The sequence below is a fragment of the Lissotriton helveticus genome, chromosome 1_1, assembly GCF_964261635.1.
Source record: "Lissotriton helveticus chromosome 1_1, aLisHel1.1, whole genome shotgun sequence".
Taxonomy (NCBI): domain Eukaryota; kingdom Metazoa; phylum Chordata; class Amphibia; order Caudata; family Salamandridae; genus Lissotriton; species Lissotriton helveticus.
The window spans coordinates 921,323,465-921,344,963 of record NC_136057.1 but is presented as its reverse complement, the minus strand read 5'-3'; the positions used below and the strand labels follow the sequence as shown (position 1 = coordinate 921,344,963).

General features: G+C 44.2%; 1 protein-coding gene across 1 annotated transcript in view; it reads right to left on the bottom strand.

Annotated features, from left to right (window-relative positions):
- Positions 1 to 21,499, bottom strand: part of CAND1 (cullin associated and neddylation dissociated 1) — a 393,750-nt gene that overhangs the window by 76,478 nt on the left and 295,773 nt on the right. Inside the window, exon 11 of the mRNA XM_078676454.1 lies at positions 11,992 to 12,087. Within this exon, the coding sequence (XP_078532580.1) occupies positions 11,992 to 12,087 (96 nt within the window). The remainder of the gene's footprint in view (positions 1 to 11,991; positions 12,088 to 21,499) is intronic.

Below are 21,499 nucleotides of genomic sequence, written 5' to 3'. Positions count from 1 at the left end.
ACCATTTTAAGGGACAGAGGACATGCACAGAGTCCTGCTTAGCTGGGCTCAGGGCATTTCAGAGCCATTACACCAGTGTCTATTAGTCAAAATGGGGGCAAATGTGGAGGAGTAAACCTGCAAAAAACCAATTTCCTTACAATAGTGTTTTTACGAAATTTTCATTATATTATTGAAATGCATTTCTTCAGGCACATCTCCCCCAGTTTCTCCGTGCACAAACAGAAAGCCAAATATGAAAGATGCCATTAGCCCTAATGACTAAGAAGGTGACGCTGGTTAGTGACTGGCAATTTGCACTTTCAAAATGTTACATTTATCTTCACTACCATTAAACACCAGAATTTGTTGCAGATTAATAGTAAATTCTGTACCCACTTTCTGGAAAATGAGGAAATGGAGTCAAGTCACAAATGTACATCAGGGGGTAGATGGCCAGACGAAGGCCAAATGGCTGCACTGATACACAGCTCCCGAACCAGACAACAAAATCGTACACTCATTCGTTCTATAAACTGTACTACACTGGCAAGAAAAGTGTACCAACAAGGTGGAGGCTCCTGTGGACCCTGGAAGGCCGAAAAGAACGACTAACAGCCATGGCATGGCGATTAAATGATAGGTAGATCACATGAGATAGGCGGTGCGGGCCTAGAGCTAAGTCTTCAGCTGTGGTGTGTAAGGTGAGAAACAAGCCCAAGAGGCACTGTCACAACAGTAGGAGAATCGGAGGCTTAGAGTGCATGTAGCATCCGTGAAGCAGTGGTGACGGGTGCTGGAATGAGGTTGCTGGAAAAGGTAATGCGCTTGCTCAAGAAGCCCTTTGGGAATTTGACTGAGGCTGCAGGGCCGGGAATCAGGCGCTGCAGCACTGTGCCTCAGATAGATGGAAAGGTTCGAGGGCACTAGAGCAGAGTGGAGGAGTGTGCATGAATCAAAAGAATAAAGGCAGAAGGTGTGTTGGGTCTCCCCCTGGCCTTGGCTCAAGATTAGTCTTCAAAGCACAGCCACAGATGGGACACTACCAGAGGGAACAGAGTGATTAAATAAGGGAAGCAGAAGTAAAAGTGGTGGCAGAAGGAAGGTTGGAGAAATGAGACATGCAGCCTGTGATAGATGTGGAGATCGGAGGCAACTAGAAAACTGGAATGCTACAGGTGGAGAGCGGAACAAGGAATCAGAGGTGCCCTCTCTCCCTTCAGGTAAACAATAGAGAATACCTTAATCCCCTACCTAGCCCTTAAATACCCACTCTCACATTCACTTACTGGAGGTAGGGAGAAATGCTGAGGTGAACAGAGATTTACAATCTGTTAAAGTGCCAGACCCAATGGTCTGCCTGTGAAATTATAGAAGACATACCTTATTCTATGAATGTTTACGGAGGCCTCTGAAAAAGTGTTTGCTGCCATACGATCAGCGCCTGGCCACTTTTGTGGCAATACTCAAGGAAGAACAAAAGTTACTTACCTGTAAACTGTGGTTCTCCAGTATTGGTGTCTTTCATAGATTCACATGCTTGAATAATTCCCAGTCGTCGAAGTGGGAGTCCCACGGTACATAAAATAGTAGTAAGAAACATATATACATAAAGTACATACATACATACATACATATATATACACACATATATATATATATATATATCTATATATATATAGATATATATATATATAGATATCAAAATATATCTAAAAGAAATAAAACCTTAGAGTACCATAGAACAACATTGGCCCATAGAAAGCATAGAGACAGTTCACTTAAGTAGCATATCCATGTCATTATAATAGTGCACAATCCAGCCAATCAGGCTGTAGCACCCTCTAGAACCTTCTCCTCAGAAGCTCAATCCCTCAGATTTTTGTAGCACAAGAGTGACTAAAAGTGCATGAGGAGAAGAGAGCCTCTGAGGGGAGAAAGGGTGGGTCGCATGTGAATCTATGAAAGACACCAATACTGGAGAACCACAGTTTACAGGCAAGTAACTTTTGTTCTTCTCTAGCATTAGGGGCGTCTTTCATAGATTCACATGCTTGAATAAGAATAGAAAGCAGTACGGCATAATACTCAAAGTCATAAAAGGTAATAAAGAAAAGGTAATGATATAAATACACATTTGCAACATTTAAAATAATGCACAAGAAAAACCTTTTATGACAGGAGGCGGGAAGCAACAGAGGCTCACCTTTATTTGAAGAGATTTCGCAGCACCGCTGCAGCGTCAGCTGTCTCCAGACTGAATATGCTACTTACCAGTATGCATCTGTTCTTGGCATGTAGGGCTGCTGACATTCATATCTATAGCATAGATTGCCGCCTAGTGTTGGGTCCGGATGATTGCACATTGTTGTCCTGGAAGAGTCTTCGAAGTATCACGAGATAGGTGGCTCCTCCCCTGGACTACAGTGCGCATGGGCATCGACTCCATCCCCAGATTGTTTTTAGCCATTGTGGCGAAGATGGAGTGTAACAGTGTGAGCGATGACCATGCTGAGAGTAAGTGTAAAGTCTGCAGCCGCTACAGGCGCCGGGGAGGAGGGTGGGCGATATGAATGTCAGCAGCCCTACATGCCAAGAACAGATGCATACTGGTAAGTAGCATATTCAGTTCGAGGCATGTGGGCTGCTGAATTCATATCTACAGCATAGAATATATAGCAGTCCCTCCATTAGCGGCCGCCGCCAGTGCCAGCTGCAGACGTTTGAAAAAGTGTCTTTAGAACAGCCTGCCCTACAGCTGCTTGGAGTGCACATCTACACAGTAGTGTTTTGTAAATGTGTGTGGGGTAGACCATGTGGCTGCTCTACAAATGTCTTCCAAAGGTATATTCCCAAGGAAAGCCATGGAGGCCCCCAACTTACGGGTGGAGTGGGCTCTTGGGGGGGAATCGTTAAAGTGCGCTTAGCCTTTTGATAGCAGATTTGAATACACTTAACGATCCACCTGGCTATACCTGCTTTGGAAATGGGATTGCCCTTGTGTTGTGCTGAAAAGGCAACAAAGAGTTGTTTTGTCTTCCTAAAATCTTTGGTCCTATCAATGTAGTACATCAAAGCTCGTTTGACGTCAAGAGTGTGGAGCATTCTTTCAGCTACTGTCTCTGGATTTTGGAAGAACACAGGCAGTTCAATAGTTTGATTGACATGGAACTGTGAAACCACCTTTGGAAGAAATTTAGGGTTGGTGCGCAGCACCACCCGGTTGGAGTGAATTTGTATGAATGGCTCTTGTACAGTGAGCGCTTGGAGCTCACTAACACGTCGCAGTGACATAATGGCTATTAGGAAAGCCACTTTCCATGTTAAAAACTGGATCTCGCATGAATGCAGAGGCTCAAAAGGTGGACCCATCAGTCGGGTGAGTACCACATTAAGATTCCATTCAGGAGCACATGGGGTCCTGGGAGGAATGACTCGTTTGAGCCCCTCTAGAAAAGCTTTAATGGCAGGCACTCGGAAAAGAGAGAGATGCTGCCTGTTTTGGAGATAAGCCGCATGGCGGATAAATGTATCCGAATGGAAGCATATGCCAGATTGCATTTGTAAAGATGCAACAGATAACAAATGATGTTGTGCGTGGACGCGTCAAGTGGGTCAATGTGGTGGTCCACGCAATAAATGACAAACCGCTTCCATTTGGCTGCGTAGCATGCTCTGGTGGTGGGCTTTCTTGCCTCCCGTATGATATCCATGCAGGCAGGAGGTAAGTTGAGGTAGCCAAACTCTAAGACCTCAGGAGCCAGATCGCCAGGTTGAGCTGTTGCGGATCTGGGTGCTGAATGTCGCCATGGCTCTGCGTCAAAAGTCTGGGTGTGAGGTGCAGCCTTTGATGCGGTACCACGGAAAGTTCTAGAAACGTGGTGTACCATGGTTGGCGGGCCCACGTTGGAGCAACCAGGATGAGCGTCATCGAGTGTTGCTTTAGCTATCGTGCCACCAGCGGTATTAGAGGTGCTGGGGGAAAAGCGTACGCATATTTGCCTGACCAGTTCATCCATATCGCATTGCCCTGCGACTGTGGGTGCGGGAACCTGGCGGCAAAGCTTTGGCATTTGGCGTTTTCCCTTGTGGCGAACAGGTCTATCTCTGGATGACCCCATTGCTGGAAGTACGGGTGGAGCACTGATGGATGTATCTCCCACTCGTGCAGTTGGTGGCTGTACCTGCTGAGCAGATCCGCCATCTGTTTGTCCTGGCCTGGGAGGTGTTCCGCCATGAGGAAGATGTTCCTCTGAATGGCCCACTTCCACATGCTTTGAGCCAGATGAGACAACTGTGGAGAGTGTGTACCTCCCTGCTTCTGAATGTAGTACATGGCGGTCATGTTGTCCGTCCGGATCAACACGACTTTGTTGCACAGATGTATCTGGAATGCCTTCAGTGCCATGAAGATCCCCCATCAACTCTAGGTGGTTGATGTGCACCTTCTTTTGCTGCGTTGTCCATAGTCCCTGCACTGTGTAGTGGAGTACATGAGCTCCCCAACCCTGGAGTGATGCGTCCGTCGTTAGGATGATCTGTGGCACAGGCTCCTGGAACGGTCGGCCCTTGCAAAGGTTGTGTGGATTCCACCAATGCAGAGAGTTGTATGCCCGACCGGTCACCAACACTAGGTCTTTCAACTGTCCGTGAGCCTGATTCCACTGACGTGCTAAGCACTCCTGAAGCGGACGCATATGTAGTCTCGCGTGCGGGACTATGAAGATGCAAGAGGCCATCATGCCTATCAACTGCATGAACACTCGTGCTGGAAGCGAGTGTTGCGGTCTGAATTTTTGTATCAGCAATTGAATGCTGTCGATCCTCACTGAATTTGGCTGTGCTGTGGCTGCCAGAGTGTTTGTCACGCCCAGATACTGCCGTACATGGGCGGGCTGAAGGTGTGACTTTGGGTAATTCAGTGAGAATCCCAGATCGTAAAGTAGGTGAATGGTGTGGGACATGTTGGCAGCGCACTGCTGGGCCGACTTTGCTTGTACAAGCCAGTCGTCCAGATAAGGGTAGACGTGAACGTTTTGTCTCCTGAGGTGCGCCGCCACTGTAGCTAGGCACTTTGTGAACACTCTGGGCGCTGTGGTCACTCCGAAAGGGAGGACCTTGAATTGGTAATGCTGATTCTGAATGGTGAATCTGAGGTATTTTCTGAGTGAGGGATGTAGTGGAATGTGAAAATATGCATCTTTTAGATCTAATGTTGCGAGGAAATCCCCTTGACTGAGCATCGGAAGAACCTGCTGCAGAGTTAGCATGTGAAAGTGTTCTGATAGAATGTACTGGTTTAGGGGTCTGAGGTCCAGTATGGGTCGCAAGGACCCGTCCTTTTTTGGGATCAAGAAGTACAGGGAGTACACTCCCGAGCCTCTTTGTTCCAGTGGCACGAGCTCGATTGCCCCTTTTTGCAGCATGACGAGCACCTCTTGCTGCAATAAGTGCAAATGCTCTGTTGAGATAGGACGGTGCCTTGGGGGGAGGTTGGGTGGAGTGGGTGTTAACTCCAGACAATAACCGTACTGGATAAGTTTTCTGATGCACCTGTCTGTGGTGATGGATTTCCAGACTGGCAGGAACTGTTGGAGTCTCCCCCCGACAGGTGTCATATGGTCGGGGGGCAGTGACAAGGCGTCACTGTTTGTTGGCTGCGGAGGATCGGGAGTTGTTATTTCCACGACCTCTGCCCTTGGTGCTGTTGCCGCGATATCCGCCTCTACTCTGCTTGTTGTAAGAGGTTTGTGCACCACCTTTAGTGTACTGTGTTTGCTGGGACATCTGGCCTCTGGAAACACCTCTATTGCTTGAGCGACGAAAAGTACTACCCCTGAACTGCTGGGACTGAAGAGCCCCCATAGACTTTGCAGTCTCGGTGTCTTTTTTGATTTTTTCCAGGGTGGTGTCCACCTCCGGGCCAAATAAGTGGTCAGGGTTGACAGGTTGATTGAGGATGGTGGTTTGTATCTCCGGCTTGAACCCGGAGATTCTGAGCCAGGCCTGACGCCGCAACATTACACTGGTGTTAATGGCCCTGGCCGCGGTGTCCGCTGCGTCTAGCGCACGCTTAATTGAAGCATTTGAGATGAGCTTCCCTTCTTGAATGAGCATCTCGGCTGCCTCCTTATACTCATCTGGCAAGTGTTGTAAGAGTGTTTCAAGGGTATCATAGTGTGCCCTGTCATATCTGGCCAAGAGTGCCTGCGTGTTAGAAATACGCCAGATATTGGCCGCTTGAGCCGCCACCCTCTTCCCTGATGCTTCGAGCACTTTAGACTCCTTGTCAGGGGGAGGAGCATCACCAGTAGTCTGTGAATTTGCCCTCTTCCAGGCATTAGAAACAACCAGGGAGTCCAACGGCAACTGGCCCCTGATGTAGGTAGGGTCGCCAGGTGCCGGCTTGTACTTTTTTCAATTCTGGGGTTTATAACCCTGGCACGTGTGGGTTCTTTAAAAATGTCTGCAGCATGTTTCAAGACACCCTTTAGCATTGGCAGAGTCTTGACAGTCTTTTCAGAGGTGGAAAAGGTATCAAACAGAAAGTCCACTTCAATAGGGTCAGCATGCAGCTGGACGTCGTGATTTTTTGCTGCCCTCTCAATTAGTGCATTAAATGCTGCCGAATCCTCAGTGGGGGAGGTTTTGACAGCATATACTTGAGTGTCCTGGGCAGTTTGTGGATCCCCTGGGTCTGCAGCATCTGTCCATGTGTCATGGTGATCTTCAGGATCAGTGTCAGCAGGGTAGTTGTACTCGTCGTAGTCACCTTCCCCAGCCTCCACATCTGAGTAAGTGGGCGAGATTGGAGCAGTGTCCTGAGCACGTGGATTAATCAAGTCTACAAGAACTGGGGAATCCATGGAATCCTTTTTCTTTTTCAAAGGAATTGTGTAGGACTCCATGGGCTGTGCCGGCGTGATCTTGCGCTTGTAAATGGACAGTTTACCGGTGTTGGCGTCGATAAACTGTTCCGACTGGTCCTAGAGTAGGGGTTGCCGATGCTTCGTGCCTACAACAGCAGGGGTAGGCTTCGGCCCGGTGGAGACCGGTATGGACTGCTCGATGACCTGCTTGGGCGCGAACTCCTTCGGCGCCACTTTCGGCGGCAGCGTGAACCGAATCGGCGCCGTTGACTTGTGTGGTTTGGAGGCTGGCTTCGGTGTGGAAGCATCCTTCGGATCCCACTGCGGAAGCCTTGTCTTTAATACGCTGCAACGAGTCCGACACCTGCTTCGTGAAGGATGCGGACGGCTTCGTCGACTCAACAGGCGCCTTCGAGCCACCACCACGTGGTGACTCGAGGGTAGTGGTACTCTTGGCCTTGTCGGTCCGACGGGTTGGATCGACAGCTTTCGGAGCTCCGAGTCCCTTGACTGTGTCGGCGGCCTTTGGCGCTGACGGTTTTGGGTCGGCGGCTTTGACAAGCGTTTTTGGTGCCCCAGTCTTCGGCTCGACGCCCTTAAGCGACTTCACCGATTCGACAACCTTCTTCGGCTTCATCTGCACCGACATGTCCGAAGACGTGGAGCCGACCAAGGCGACAGGTATTTTCTGTGTCGATGGCTCCTCTATCACTTTCGTTTTTGTCGAGACCGAAGCTTTCTCTTTCGGTTTAGATTTTAGTAATGGCGGCTCCGTAGAAGTGTCTGTGGAGACCGAGGCTTTCCCTTTCGGTTTCGATTTGACCAATGGCGGCTCCGCAGAAGTGTCCGTAGTCGGGCCCGGAGGCGAGACCGTGGATTTAGGGGTAAGATCTTGGGTAAGGCCATGTGGCGATCCCTCGACCTGAGCCTTAGTCAATGTCCGAACGGGGCATAGCTCTTCGCCTGAGCTATCTTCCGTGGCCCCATAGGCCCCATCGTCGTCTCCTACCTCGTCGACGACGTCTTCTGTATCGAGCATGTCGACGTCTGCGTCGTAGTTGGAGTCGATCTCCGCCGCTGGAATGGAAATTGGCTCCTGAACTTCCTGCTCGTCTGCTTCTTCTCCCTCGGTATCGAAAATGTTCACCGGGTCAGGTGCCGTCTGCTGGGCCTCCAGGCGCGCCACGCGCCGAAGTCGAATCGTCTTCTTGGAGCGAAAACGAGAACAAGCCATACAGTTGGCTTCATCGTGGTCCGGCGACAGGCACTTGTTGCACACCGGGTGGACGTTGATGTGGGGATACTTGGAGTTGCACACGGGGCACCTCTTGAACGGGCTCCGTTCCATGATGTGTTGTCGAATAAGTCTTGTTGCGTTGACTGGGCCTTGAGCACCGAAGAGCCACGCGACTCCTCTGGATGTCCGACTCGGGAACTGAGCCGGAACAGAGCTGGGCATCGAACGCAATAACAATACCGACGATATAGGAAAGGCCTGCGGGCCGAAAAGAAAGTTTTTATCGAATTCGAACTGGAGTGATCAAATAAGCATCCGAACCCAATGGCGGAAAAAAACAATCTGGGGATGGAGTCGATGCCCATGCGCACTGTAGTCCAGGGGAGGAGCCACCTATCTCGTGATACTTCGAAGACTCTTCCAGGACAACAATGTGCAATCATCCAGACCCAACACTAGGCGGTAATCTATGCTATAGATATGAATTCAGCAGCCCACATGCCTCGAACAGTAGTGCCTCGTGAATGTGTGCCTGCTGGACCACGTTGCCGCCCTGCATATCTGATGCAGAGGCACTCCAACAAATAGGGCCGTAGAGGAAGCCACCGCCCTTGTAGAGTGTGCTCGCACCGGAGCGGAAAGAGGCTTGCCAGCCCGTTGATGGCAGTAGGAGATGGCAGAAGAAATCCATCGAGCAATGGTTTGTTTAGTAACAGGATGTCCTTTGCGCAGCCGTCCATAGGCTACAAAGAGCTGGTCTGATTTTCGAAAGGCAGCAGTGCGTTGGATATAGTATTTGAGGCATCATTTCAGGTCCAGGGAATGAAGACTACGCTCAGCGGGAGACTGAGGGTTAGGGAAAAAAGTTTTGAGTAGTACAGGTTCGTTAAGGTGAAAGTCTGAAGGGACCTTTGGTATAAACTTAGGGTTTGTACGTAGTCAGTATGTATGTACTTTATGTATATATGTCTTACTACTATTTTATGTGGGACTCCCACTTCGACGACGGGGAATTATTCAAGCATGTGAATCTATGAAAGTAACCCCTAATACTGGGGAATGCAAGCTGGCAGGTGATTGTGCCTCATACAGGCCCATCTTCCAGTGCAAAGCGGAGATCGCATTTCTGGCAAAAGTATTGGCGACGTAAATAGGAATGATTGTCACCACTGTTTTACATCGAGACCAATAGGGCGGCCAAGATGAAAATTGATACTCAAAGGTTTTCACGATATTTGGCATATATTCAGGATACAGGAGAAACTGCTCCTGTTTCCCCTGACTGGATGCTTCCCCTGACTAATGTGTACCCTGACTGGATGGTTCCCTGCAAAGACCCATGAATGCCCTGGAAGTATACATAAACTGAGACCTGGAGGAATTCCTTCACCACATCCTATACGACTTAGTAGACTAATTTAGAAATGATGTGGTTGCTGCTCAGTTGATCGCTTGTTCAAAATGGTGGCCCTTTTCGAAGTTCCTCTGCATCCTTCAAAACACTCCCTGCTAGGTTCCTCTGGAGTTATTCGGAAGGCTGGATGCAGAGGTTAGAAAACTACTCCGGAAACTAAAGCCTCCATGCACTGCGATCAATAAATTGACAAGAGGGGTCTATGAGGGAGGGTTTCTCCCAGATGTACAAAAATATTACTGGGCACCCCCTCTGCTGGTAGATAATGAATGGGTGTTCCTTCTACTGAAGGAGCAAGCCCCAAGGATTGATAAGCATGCAATGTGGTCTATCTATAGAACATAACAAGTTGTAAGAAGATGCCCATACACACAAGATCCTTGCTAAAATCCTGGAGGGAAAGGAATAAGTACCTAGGACGGAGAGAGTCTTAACCAGAGGAGCACCATTCTGGTATAATGACATGCTAAAAGGGGTGGGGACATTTTAAAGACTTCATACAGGAATCAATAAGCTAGGTGAGTAAGCTAGGAGGAGAAGCAATACTCCAAGAATTCTATCTAAGACACAGAACATACTGGTACACTGAAATCAGGCACCCGCTAGCATCTCGCATAACTACGGGATCATCCACAGAGGACCACTCCTAGCTGGAGGATAGAGTCCACAGAACCCCCTCTTTAAAAATGAGATTGTCACAATTTACAAAAAAGGTAAAAAACTGCACAACTCCTTTAAGAGTACTTGATAACTGATAGTGAAAGGGAAATGGCGCACTAGAAGATGAAGATTGGGAGGAAGTCCGTAGAGCCCCATGGGAGGTGGCAATCAGACCAGGGTTCAGACACAAGCAGCTGAGGAACCTGCATAGGTCAAACTATTCAAGAGAATTATTAATGAAAGTGGAGAAGATTTATACCGTTAGATGCACAAGAGGATGCAATGAATAGGGCACATCAACATATACAGTGGTTTTGTCCTGAGGAATGGATGTGGGAGTATGAGAATGTCTGGGGCGAGGCATTGGCTTGCAAGTAGAGTGAGTAACTAACTTATTTCTGATGAACATATGAGAAGATAAAGGCCTGTCAAAATATGAGGAAACTTAGGCCTAATTGTGGGAACAATAAATGTTGCTGGAATGTGGGAAGTAAACCTGCCTCCTGAGCTAGGCAGCAGGAAGGAAGACATGGACTGATAAAGCTGAAAGGCCAATATGAGGGAAAGGGACACCCCCCCCAAAAGTGGGGGGGAATTTTTTGCAACCATGGAATCACTGAGGAATTTTCTGACTCGAGAAAAAAGAATTGCTGCCGCTGAGAGGCCCTTTATTTATGTTATAATCGAAAGACAATGGAAATTAGGTTTATTACTTGTTTCTAGTAGACTCTGTTTTTAATTGAAATGTTGATAACAAGATTTTTAAAACAATTAACAAACATCTGTGCACATAAAATACATGTTATCGGGATCCACAGGTGTTGTATCTCAATAAATTCAATGTCCTCATTAGCTATTGGTCTCACAGAAAATAGGTGAGCAGATGTAACGCCTGTGTTTCTTGTTGAAAAGTGCACAATTAAGGCCAACTTCGGCAGTTCAACAATCTTGATATTCAGATTAAGGGGAACTTTGAATGTTTCCTCAGCAAAGCTGCAGTGTAAACTGCCCTAAGTATCACAAGGTGAACATGACAGGATTAAAAACAACCTGCGAAAAAGATACTGCAATCATCATAGTAGAAGAGAAGGGATTTTTTTTATTTTATTTAGAGGTGAAGAATGCCTATTAGCCGCAAATCCCCTCTGCTTCTGCTACTAGGATTCTCAGAGCTTGTAACATGCTACTGAAGTATGGTCAGTACCATTGTCCTTCTTGAGCTCAATAGTTTTAATCTTAGGTGTCAAACTAAATTTGAAGCAGGCAGAAAATACATTGAGATGGGTCATTCACATCTGCCATCTTACATTCAACTCTAAATGCAGCATTTTAAGAAAGGGGCAATAGTTTCCTGATAGGACAGAAATAATACAGACAATGCAAAAATGAAAACAAGGGAATAACTGAGCGTGTCCCTGCAGTCATAAAATCGATCAAGAGACAAAAGTAAAATGTGGTCCCTGTTGAAAAATTGACTACATTTCTGCCTTGGAGCACAGCATGAAGGAAAATATTTCTTGTCGGTGGCAAAAGATAAAAAAGAAAAAAAGGGGGCTGATGTTTGCAAGTTAAATGAAATAAGGGAATATTACAGAATCCCAGTTACAGATTTTTTTTTTTTTTATTATACTGGTGATTTCCTATCTTCAGGAGATGGAGAACTTTAACACTGGAACTATATTAATTTTGATTGATGCAATTTGCTATTACTTTATGAAACAAAGTATTCATTGCTTTGAAAAATAGAATGCACTGAAAGGTGACTTTTGCTAGTTTTTTAAATCTATGAATTAAAAAAATACAAACTTTTGTAAACGTATGTGGAAACTTACCTATGCAGTTCTTTAGCAATGGGTCTATAGGTTGTGGATGATCTGATATGGTGAATTTCACAGCAGTTACCACAGAACTTCGTGCATAAGATGATCCTATAGTGAAAAATCACAAGTTAGATATGAAAGGTGACAGATTTCAAACAGGGTCTTCTACTTTACAAAACACATGAGTCAACACACTGTTGAAGAAGCTAAGGAAATGTTACACATGGAACATTCTAGAGTGTGAACCTAGAGATGCTCTAGGGTCATCCCTTGTTGGGCACACTGTGCCATTATCTTTCTAAACAGAAAAGATTTCCATTCTTTTGTTTGTTGTTGTTCAGCAAAAATATTTTTTATTGATTGTTCACATATTTTGTTAATTTTCCATGCTCATTTTACTTTTTGACACTTTTAAAGTACAGGCAATGGCATTCGATTTTATCGTATCCAATGCATTTCGGGCATTATGGGGTCATGCCCTTCATCAGGGAAATAGACAATGCCTTTCTCCATGTAAGTTTCAAATCTGGTCAAAGTGTAAGTCCAGTTCGATGTTTGTATCGGTTCAACGTAGCGACGGCTGCCAAACGGTCATTCCGCGCTTTCCTTGTTGGAACATTGCCATATGCCCTCCTTGACATATTGACATGAATGTAGAATTTCTTTTTGGCAACATTAAATATGGACCAATCATTTTCAAAAGTAGGATTTAGATTCTCACAACTTTTGCAGTTCATAATGGGTCAAGTTGCAAAATGGCAGCTCTCTCATGGCTTTGTTACTGCATGTTATCAGCAATACTGCACTGAAAATTATTTTTTCCTAAAAAGTTGCCCCCCCTGCCCTTATACACAGTTTGTGACCATTTAGCTCACACATTAATCAATAGGTTTAAGCTGCAAAACACATCAATATGGTACTCTTACTACTTCCTTCAATGCAGTCCGTGTCTTCCTAGTGGAAACTATTAAGATTTGCAACTCAATTTTAAGAACTGTGCAAAAATGTTTCATCTGCAGCTAAATAGCAGTTATCCATGTAGCATAGCATTCTCCTGTCATTTAGACTTGGGACTGAATTGTTCGTATTTGTTTCTAAAGAAAGAGATGGGAGGTATCTTTGAGGATGTGCCTGAAATTAGACCCTCCATGACATCAACTCAAAAGCCTTAAGACACCACATCATACAACCCTTGTCAGGTAATTTCTAAAAAGTCCATCCAAACAATAGTTGGACTATACACCACCACAAATCTATATCTCTGTCTGTCTGTCTCTCTCTCTCTCTCTCTCTCTCTCTCTCTCTCTCTCTCAGAGTGAGCAACTGTTTCACATGCAAGTCTACAACAGATATTAAGTTGAAAAATAATCATTACAGACAAGAAACCTGTCTTAGGCAGGGTACAACAGAGAGATTCCACATAAGGTACAATTGTGTGACACAGCTGGATAGTCTGAGATCCATTCAGCATTAGGGGCCTTAGTTCCGGATTTCCCTATATTATTATCTGCAAAGGAGCCAAATAGTTGTTTTGTCCTCCTGCTTGACTTGGTCTGTTCAATGTAGTACATTATTGCACTTCTTGCGTCCAGCGTATGTAGTGCCCTTTTTGTATGCATCTTCGGTTTTGGGGGAAAAAAACTTGGAATTTGTATTGTTTGGTTAATTCAAAATTGTGCCACCACTGTGGGTAAGAATTATGGGTCTGTCCTCATGACGATCCTATCCTTGTACACCTGAAAGTTTGGTTCTTGAAGTGTGAGAGCTTGTACCTCACTTAGCCTCTGCAGAGGAATGATGGCCACCCGATTTGTGTGTTTAAGGTGAGCATCTTTAATGAGGCCTTGTGCATTTGTTCAAACAGAGCCTTCATTAATTGTGTGAGTACCACATTTAGATTCCATGTGGGTGCAGCTACTTTCCTTGGTGGTGCAATTCTTTTTGCCCCTTCTAGAAACCTCTATTACTGGAGTTGTGAAGATACCTCCTGTGTGACCTCTTGTGTAAGCCACTATTGCCAGCAAGTGAACCTTTAACCCCTTGCATGCTGCCGCGATTCTGCCCCTGTGCGGCACATTCTGATCGCGGGTGCGGTCATGACCGCCCCCAGCCGTCATCAGCACACGAGCACCGTAGTGCGTGATGGCTGGGGGCCGTCATCAGCATGCAAGGGGTTAAAGAGGTGTATGTTAACTTGCTGTAATAATGTTTTACCACTTTTTAATTTGTACATATGTGTTAAGACTGTATATAGATGTAGGGCTCTTTCCTAGTCTTGCTGTATTCTTTTGAGAAGCTCCATGGAGCTTCACCTTGGTGATAGAATTCTGGGATGATGAGAAGCCAGTTGCATTTGACTACTCAGTGCTGATGGATGGGATTTTCTAACTCTTAATAAATTCCATTTATTTCAACCTTCACAACATCTCTTGATTTTTTGTGGATCTTTCACTTGCAGTCTATCAGGTGTGTTAAGTATCTTAACACTGCAGCGTCCTTTGTGTTTTTCTTTAATAGTGCTTTACTAAGACACCAGAGAGGGTATCTCTTCCATTTTGCCATGTAGCACTTTCTTGTTGTTGGCTTCCTTCCTTGCTTCTCTTACAACAGCCATTGTGTTTTCAGGTAGCTTTAAATGACCACATCCTAAGAGTCAGGCTCAAAGACTCTGGTTCTGGGTGTATTACCCTTCCTTCTTCCACTGATGATAGGTATTGTTGCATTGGTAATTTCAGAATGTTCCCTTGAGCTACTTTCATTAGCTCCGAAAACGATGTCTGCCACCCCTATTGCGGGGCAATGAGTATTAGAGTAATTTTGCTTCTCTTGCATTTGCTAATCACTATGTAATAAGAGTATCGGTTGCGGGTTGAGGGGGATATCCCTGACAAGACTAGTGACAGTGCATCCCCTAGGGATTGGTGGTATGGATGTCTGGAGACAAAGATTTGTCATTTTGCGTTCAGTGGTGTTGTGAATAGATCTGTTGTTGGTGTTCCCCAACTCCAAAAGATCTTCTTGAGTACTCCTTGGTTTAATTCCCATTCGTTGGAGAATGAAGCTGGCCTACTTAGCCTGTATGCCTTTATATTGTCCTTGCCTGGTAGATGAACTGCTGCTATTTTCATCCTTCTCTGTATTGCCCACTTCGAGTTCTTGGGCTAGTCTTGAAAATGACAGTGACTGTGTTCCCCCTTGTGTGTTGATTTAAAATGTTGTTGTGTTGTCTGTCTCGATCAATATAGTCTTTCCCAAGAGCTCTTTCTGAAAGGCTTTTAAGGCTAGATATACTGTTTTTGGTTCCAATATGTTCATATGTCAAACTGCATCTTGTTCCTTCTTGAATGAGTTCATATGAGCTCCCCAAACCATGTGTGAGGCATCTTTTGCAATTATCACTGTTAGAGTTGGCAGAGCAACGTTCCTCCCTTGCATTATATGTGATCTGTTCTACCAGGCCATCTCCGCCTGCAATTTTTGCATGACAACCACTAGATCTTCCCAACTCCCTGTTGCTTGTCATCATTGGTTTTAGAGCCATTCTTGAATTGGTCTCATAAGTAGTCTTGCATATGGAATGAAAAGGATATATGAAGCCACTTTCCCTACGTTTGCCCACTGACCTCCCAGTCAGAGCTTGCCCCTTCTGGTAAGGGTGATTTTCCAGTAATAATGACTGTATTCTCTTTTCGCTGGGATATACTTTTCCCTTTACTGAGTTGATACTTACTCCTAGAAACATTTGTTCTTACTATGGTGTTGGTGAGGACTTCTCTATGTTTAATGAAAATCCCAACTTGAATAAAGTTCTCATTACCTGCAGCATATATTCTCCTTGCACTTGTTGTGAGAGTTTGATCTTACTAACCAGCCGTCCAGGTAAGGATAGACATGTATGCCTTGTCTTCTTAAGTGAGCTGCCACTGCCGCTAGACACTTTGTAAAGACTCTTAGTGATGATTTTATCTAGAAACCAGTTCTCTGAACTGGTAGTGAGTTTTGTCTACCACAAAACTGAGGTATTTTTGTGTGTTTTATATTCATTGGGATGTACAAGTATGCGTTCTTTAGGTCTATTGTTGCCATGTAATCCACTTTTGGAAATTGTGGGATGATTTTCTGTAAGGTTGTCATTTTTAATCTTTGCGTTTTTATAAATTGGTTTATGAATCTATGGACTAAAACTGGCCGGAGAGACGTGTCTACCTTTGGCGTCAGGAAATATGTTGAATAATTTCCTTTGTTGTACTGTTCTCTTGGAACACTTTCTATTGTGCTCTTTTCCAGAAAATTCTCAACCTCCTTGAGTACTCAAGAAGTTTCTCCCTTTGAATGGACCTCCTTTTTGGTCCCTTCTTAGAGGCATCTTTTCCAGTTCTATACAATATCCATACTGAATTACGTTTAGGATCAGTTTGTCTGACATTATCTTCCTCCGCTCCTAGAGAATTATTTTACTCTGCCTCACACTGATGTTGTGTCTGAGAGGCAGTGATCTCTTTATTTTGCCTCTCAACGCGTTTCACCTTCTCACAAGGCTTGTTGTGAACAAGCCTTGTGAGAAATTGAAACGCGTTGGGCAAAGACAAGCGTCAATAAAGTCGCTGTAATTCCTAAAAACACTTGAATGTGTGCCTTCCTATTTTTTCCAATCAAAGGATTGGAGAGTTGTGCAAATAATTATCGTCCGGACCCCTGCCGAAAGGAAAGGTACCGCGTGTAAAAGAGCGCCAGCGTCAACCTCGTTTGGAGATATATATATATATATATACACACAATTGATTCCACTCCTTTCGCTGCCAGCCGGTTGTGAGAAGGACAGTTACGGAAATCAAATTTTCGTGGAATGCCAGGTCTTTATTTTCCAACAGCTATGACGCGTTTCGGTTAACAAAGTAACCTTGCTCACATGCAGAAACGCAGTCCGCTTACTGTTTTAGTTTTAATACCCACAGTGCTTGTGAAAAGTGCAGTCTCTATGGTCCTCCCATGTCACATGGTGTAGATAAGACATGGAAGGCATACTTAAAAAGCGCGTTGCCTTATCTTTGTTTAACAGTATTGTTTTGTGCACAGGTATACATTTTTCGTATAAAACTATACCGGTATGCAGACTGGTATAATAAACTGATAATTAACAAGATAGTATGTTAAAAACATATATATTCAAACATGATTAATAGAACTGCTTAAATGCAAGATGAAGAATGAATGGCTTCCTACATTGATATGGCTTGAAGATGTCACATGGGGTGTATTGTTCTAATAAATATTTAGACAAATACAGGACATAATATAAAATGGATAAAAATCTAATAAATATATTATGCTTAAAACAATAAATAGAGTTTCATTAAGAACCATTCATTGATATTTGCATGTGCAAAAAAAGCAAAAAGTCCCACTCTGGCCATATCTTTGGTGTTACTGAATAAATTCATAACATTCACTGCCAAACATAGAAAAATCATGTTCAAGAACCAGTGGACATGTGCAAATTCAGCAAAGTGTAAACAATTAAGTAGCATCCTATTTTTCTAGGTGTATCAAGCTATGATGTGCAATGTGCTGGTTATAAAGTGCTGTATCTATGTGAAAAAGTGCAAAATGTTATTTATCCCTCACCAATGGGTTTTTGTGTTTCAAGTTTTAAAAGAACGGTAAGGGTATATTTCAGCTGGGGAAGAGTAAACTTGTAATTCAGTGCGTATAAAAAATATTGTATGAGCATTACAGAAAGTTGTGGAGATCTTCTGTGTTGTTAAGGTCCCTAGGGTGTTTACTGTCTAATTTTAGGATCATCTTAGATTCAAGTTGTCTCAACGATCGTTCCCAATTGCCCCCTCGTAGGGAAATGAGGATAGCTGCGATAACAAAGTAGCTGAGACATTTGAGATTGTTGCCATGCACTGCTTTATAGTGCCTGGCTACCGGGTATGCTGTGTCGTTGTTAACAATTGCACGTAGGTGTTGTAGAATCCTGACATGCACCTGTAGTTTTGTGCTGCCCTCGTATCTTAGGCCACAGGTGCATGTCAGGACATACAAGGCATACTCGGTTTTGCAGTTGTAACTGCCTTTGATCCTATACTCATTGGGGCTAAAGGGGGTTATGTATTTTGTGGTGTTTATGCTAAATCTGCATTCTCGGCATGAGGAGCATTTATAAAAACATTGTCTTGGTTGTAGCCAAGTAGATTTTTTGATAATGGTTTCTGGGCTTTTTTCACTATTTGTGTCCTCATGGAAATGCCTTTTCTGAAAGTGATGGTAGGGCAGTTAGGTAAGTCTGGTGCCAAGACTGCATCAGTCAGAATAATTGGCCAATTGCGTTTTATGAAGGCTCTAATTTGACGCTCTTGTTGGGTAAAGGTCAGGATGAGTCTTGAGTGTATTCATTTCTTCTTCTTCTTTTGTTTGTTCAGCTCAGATTTTAGGCGGTTCTAGCAGGGAATCTAGTTCTATTGCTGACTTTCGCTACTGCTTGATGAAGGGTAGATGTTTTATACCCTCTTTCACGAAATCTTTGAAGTGCAGCCCTAGTACATCTTTCTTGCTCTTCTCTAGTACTGCAGATTCTTTTAATTCTTAAAAGCTCTCCATATGGGATGCTTTGTACTAGATGTTGTGGGTTTGCACTAGAAGCATGGAGCGTTGAATTCCCTGCAGTTGTTTTTCTGTGTAGGGTAGTATGTATGTTTCCTTCATGTACATAGACCTTAACATCTAAAAAAAACACTTGTTCACTGATGTGTGAGGTGAACTTTAGATTGGATGAATTGTCATTAATATCTTGTACGAATGGACTGGCACTTTCTTTGCTGCTCTGCCATACCACAAAAACATCATCGATGTAACGGAACCAACATTTGACTTGTCTAGCATATTTATTGAGATGTGTTGGCTTTAGGAACCGCTCCTCCCACCAACCTACCATCAAACAGGCATAGCTGGGGGAGAAGCAAGATCCCATCGCCACACCTCTAAATTGCTTATACATTTGTGACCCTAAGATAAAATAGTTATTTAGGCACCAGCCAATACATTTGATTAATGCTTTGTTGTGTTCATAGTATTCGTCTGGTCCCCAAAAAATGTTCTATTGCTTGGAGTCCCATGTTGTGGTCAATGCAGGTGTACAATGACTAGGTCTAGAGTAATAAATTGCATGTTTGTACCCCAATTGACATCCTTGATTTTTGTGAGAAAGTCACCGCTGTCTTTGATATAGGATGGAAGAGTTTTCACTAGATCTTGCAGGAAATAATCTACATACTGTGATACGTGTTCTCCCATACTGTTGATCGCAGAAATAATAGGACGTCCGGGAATGGGGCTCACATTTTTGTGCATCTTGGGTACAAAATATATTGATGGAATTATTGGATGTTCTACCCAAAGGAATTTGAATTCTTCCAAGGATATGGTTCCGTCATGTTTGAATTGGTGCAGTTTGACCAACATCTCTTTGGCCAGTATATTCGGTCATTGTGGTCTGTTTGTAGCAGATTTGGTCTGCCAATTATCACTATGCTTTTTGATGTAGTCTTGTTGGGGCCAGAGAACAATATTGCCTCCTTTGTCCGATTGTTTTATTACCGTATCATGATTTTTGCTCAGTTTTTCACTCAATTTAGGGCATTCAATTTGTTTTTTGTTGCGATTGGCTCGATAGTACAGTTGTATGTCCTCTGTAATCCTTTCATGGAAGATATCGATTGAATCTTTTGGCATTTGTAGTACAAATGTAGATTTCTTTTTGAAGGGGCTGTTCCCTGCTCCCTTTTGTAGGATGTCCGCTTGTACTAGTTGTTGCGTGGAGTGATCTGGATTGTCCATTTCTCCACTTGACTCCAGCATGATGGACTGTGCTGCAAGATAGGTCGGGACATCTGAGGCCTGGAGCCCACTTTTTTGTTTTGTAGCATGTTCAACTCGATTACTTTCCAATCCTTGCTTTATTGTGAAAAACTATTAGTTTAAGTTTCCGAATAAAGCTAAAAATATCGATACGGGTCTGAGCATAATTAAAATCGTAGGGTGGACAAAATGAAAGGCCTAACAGGAGTATTTGGTTTTCCCTCTCTGCTACTTCCATTGAGGAGAGGTTTATAATGGTTTTATCATTTTTGATGTTGGTTGTTATTTGCGCCAAAGTTTTCTTTTTGGCTTGGAATTAGCTTTTTTTGCGGGTCTCTTTTTGCATTTTTTTGTTTGTGGGAGGCTGTGTTTGCTTCCGCGGCCTCAGGGTGTTTCGCCAGTCCTCCACTAAAAAAATCAATTTCTCCTCCCAAATCCAATCTTCTTATTTCCCTCATCTCGTCGTTTATACCTCTGTAGCTAGAATCAGAGCTAGTTTCGCTAATCACTGAGCTGTCATCAGTTACCAAATCAGTGGAGGGGCCTGCCAATTATTGTAGGTCTACATTTTTTTGCAATAGTGTGTGTTTTTTTCTCTCCCTCTCTCTCTCTCTCTCTCTCTCTCTCTCTCTCTCTCTCTCTCTTTCTCTCTCTCTTTCTCTCTCTCTCTCTCTCTCTCTCTCTCTCTCTTTCTCTTTCTCTCTCTTTCTCTCTCTCTCTCTCTCTCTCTCTCTCTCTCTCTCATGGAAAGTACTTAACCCACCTTGTATACCAAATATGTTAACTTATACATGTATAGGATTGTACATATGTATGTGGGCATGTTTGCATAAGTGTATTCTTGCTTTGGGGTCACCTCCCTTATTCCTTCAGTGGGTTTGGAGGTGTTTTGATGATAGGAGGATTGACCTGGGTTGTGGATGAAGGGTGTGCTCTTTCTGTATCCATGGCACATTAGTGGCCCATGGCTTTTGAATCTGGATTACGGCCCTTAATGTGTACTGTGCACAGTGGGCCTTTGGCCGACTATTTGTGAATGGGCTCCCATCTTTTAGTAGGCTAATGCCTGCCCTTAGTGGTATTGAGCACCCCTGTGATGAAGTGCCAGGGAGAGATACAGTAACATTTGAGTGTGCTGTGTGCAGACTTTGGGCACCCTTTATACCTTAGTAAGGAAGCCTGGGAAAAAAAGGCACCTTGTATTATTTTAATTCTGTCTTTATGCAGGTTAATAGCTGTTGTAACAGGAAACAACCTGGTAAGGGGTTGTGTTCTTTTTGCATTGTTAGGAATACATTCTGTTGCGTAGGATGCCCTATGTAGTGGACCAGATGTAAGTTAAGGGCCTTAACCGTGTCCCAGTTAACCTGCATTCCTATATAGGATGTATATGTAAGGCAAGGCCACCATCACCATCTACAACAACGGGATCATCCTACTCCAATCCACAGATAGGAACCTTGTCCTACTCGACAACCTGTTCCCCACCTTCATTGAACATATCTCCAACCTACGGACCCCCTTTCCTAACACCTCAGACTACCCAACACCCTCTACTTCCAATCATCAATCTAACAGATCACAACACCTGAACGACACACACCTCTCCTCTCCTCTCAGCGCTGCAGTCAGTCACCCACTCGAGGTAACTTCCCCTCGC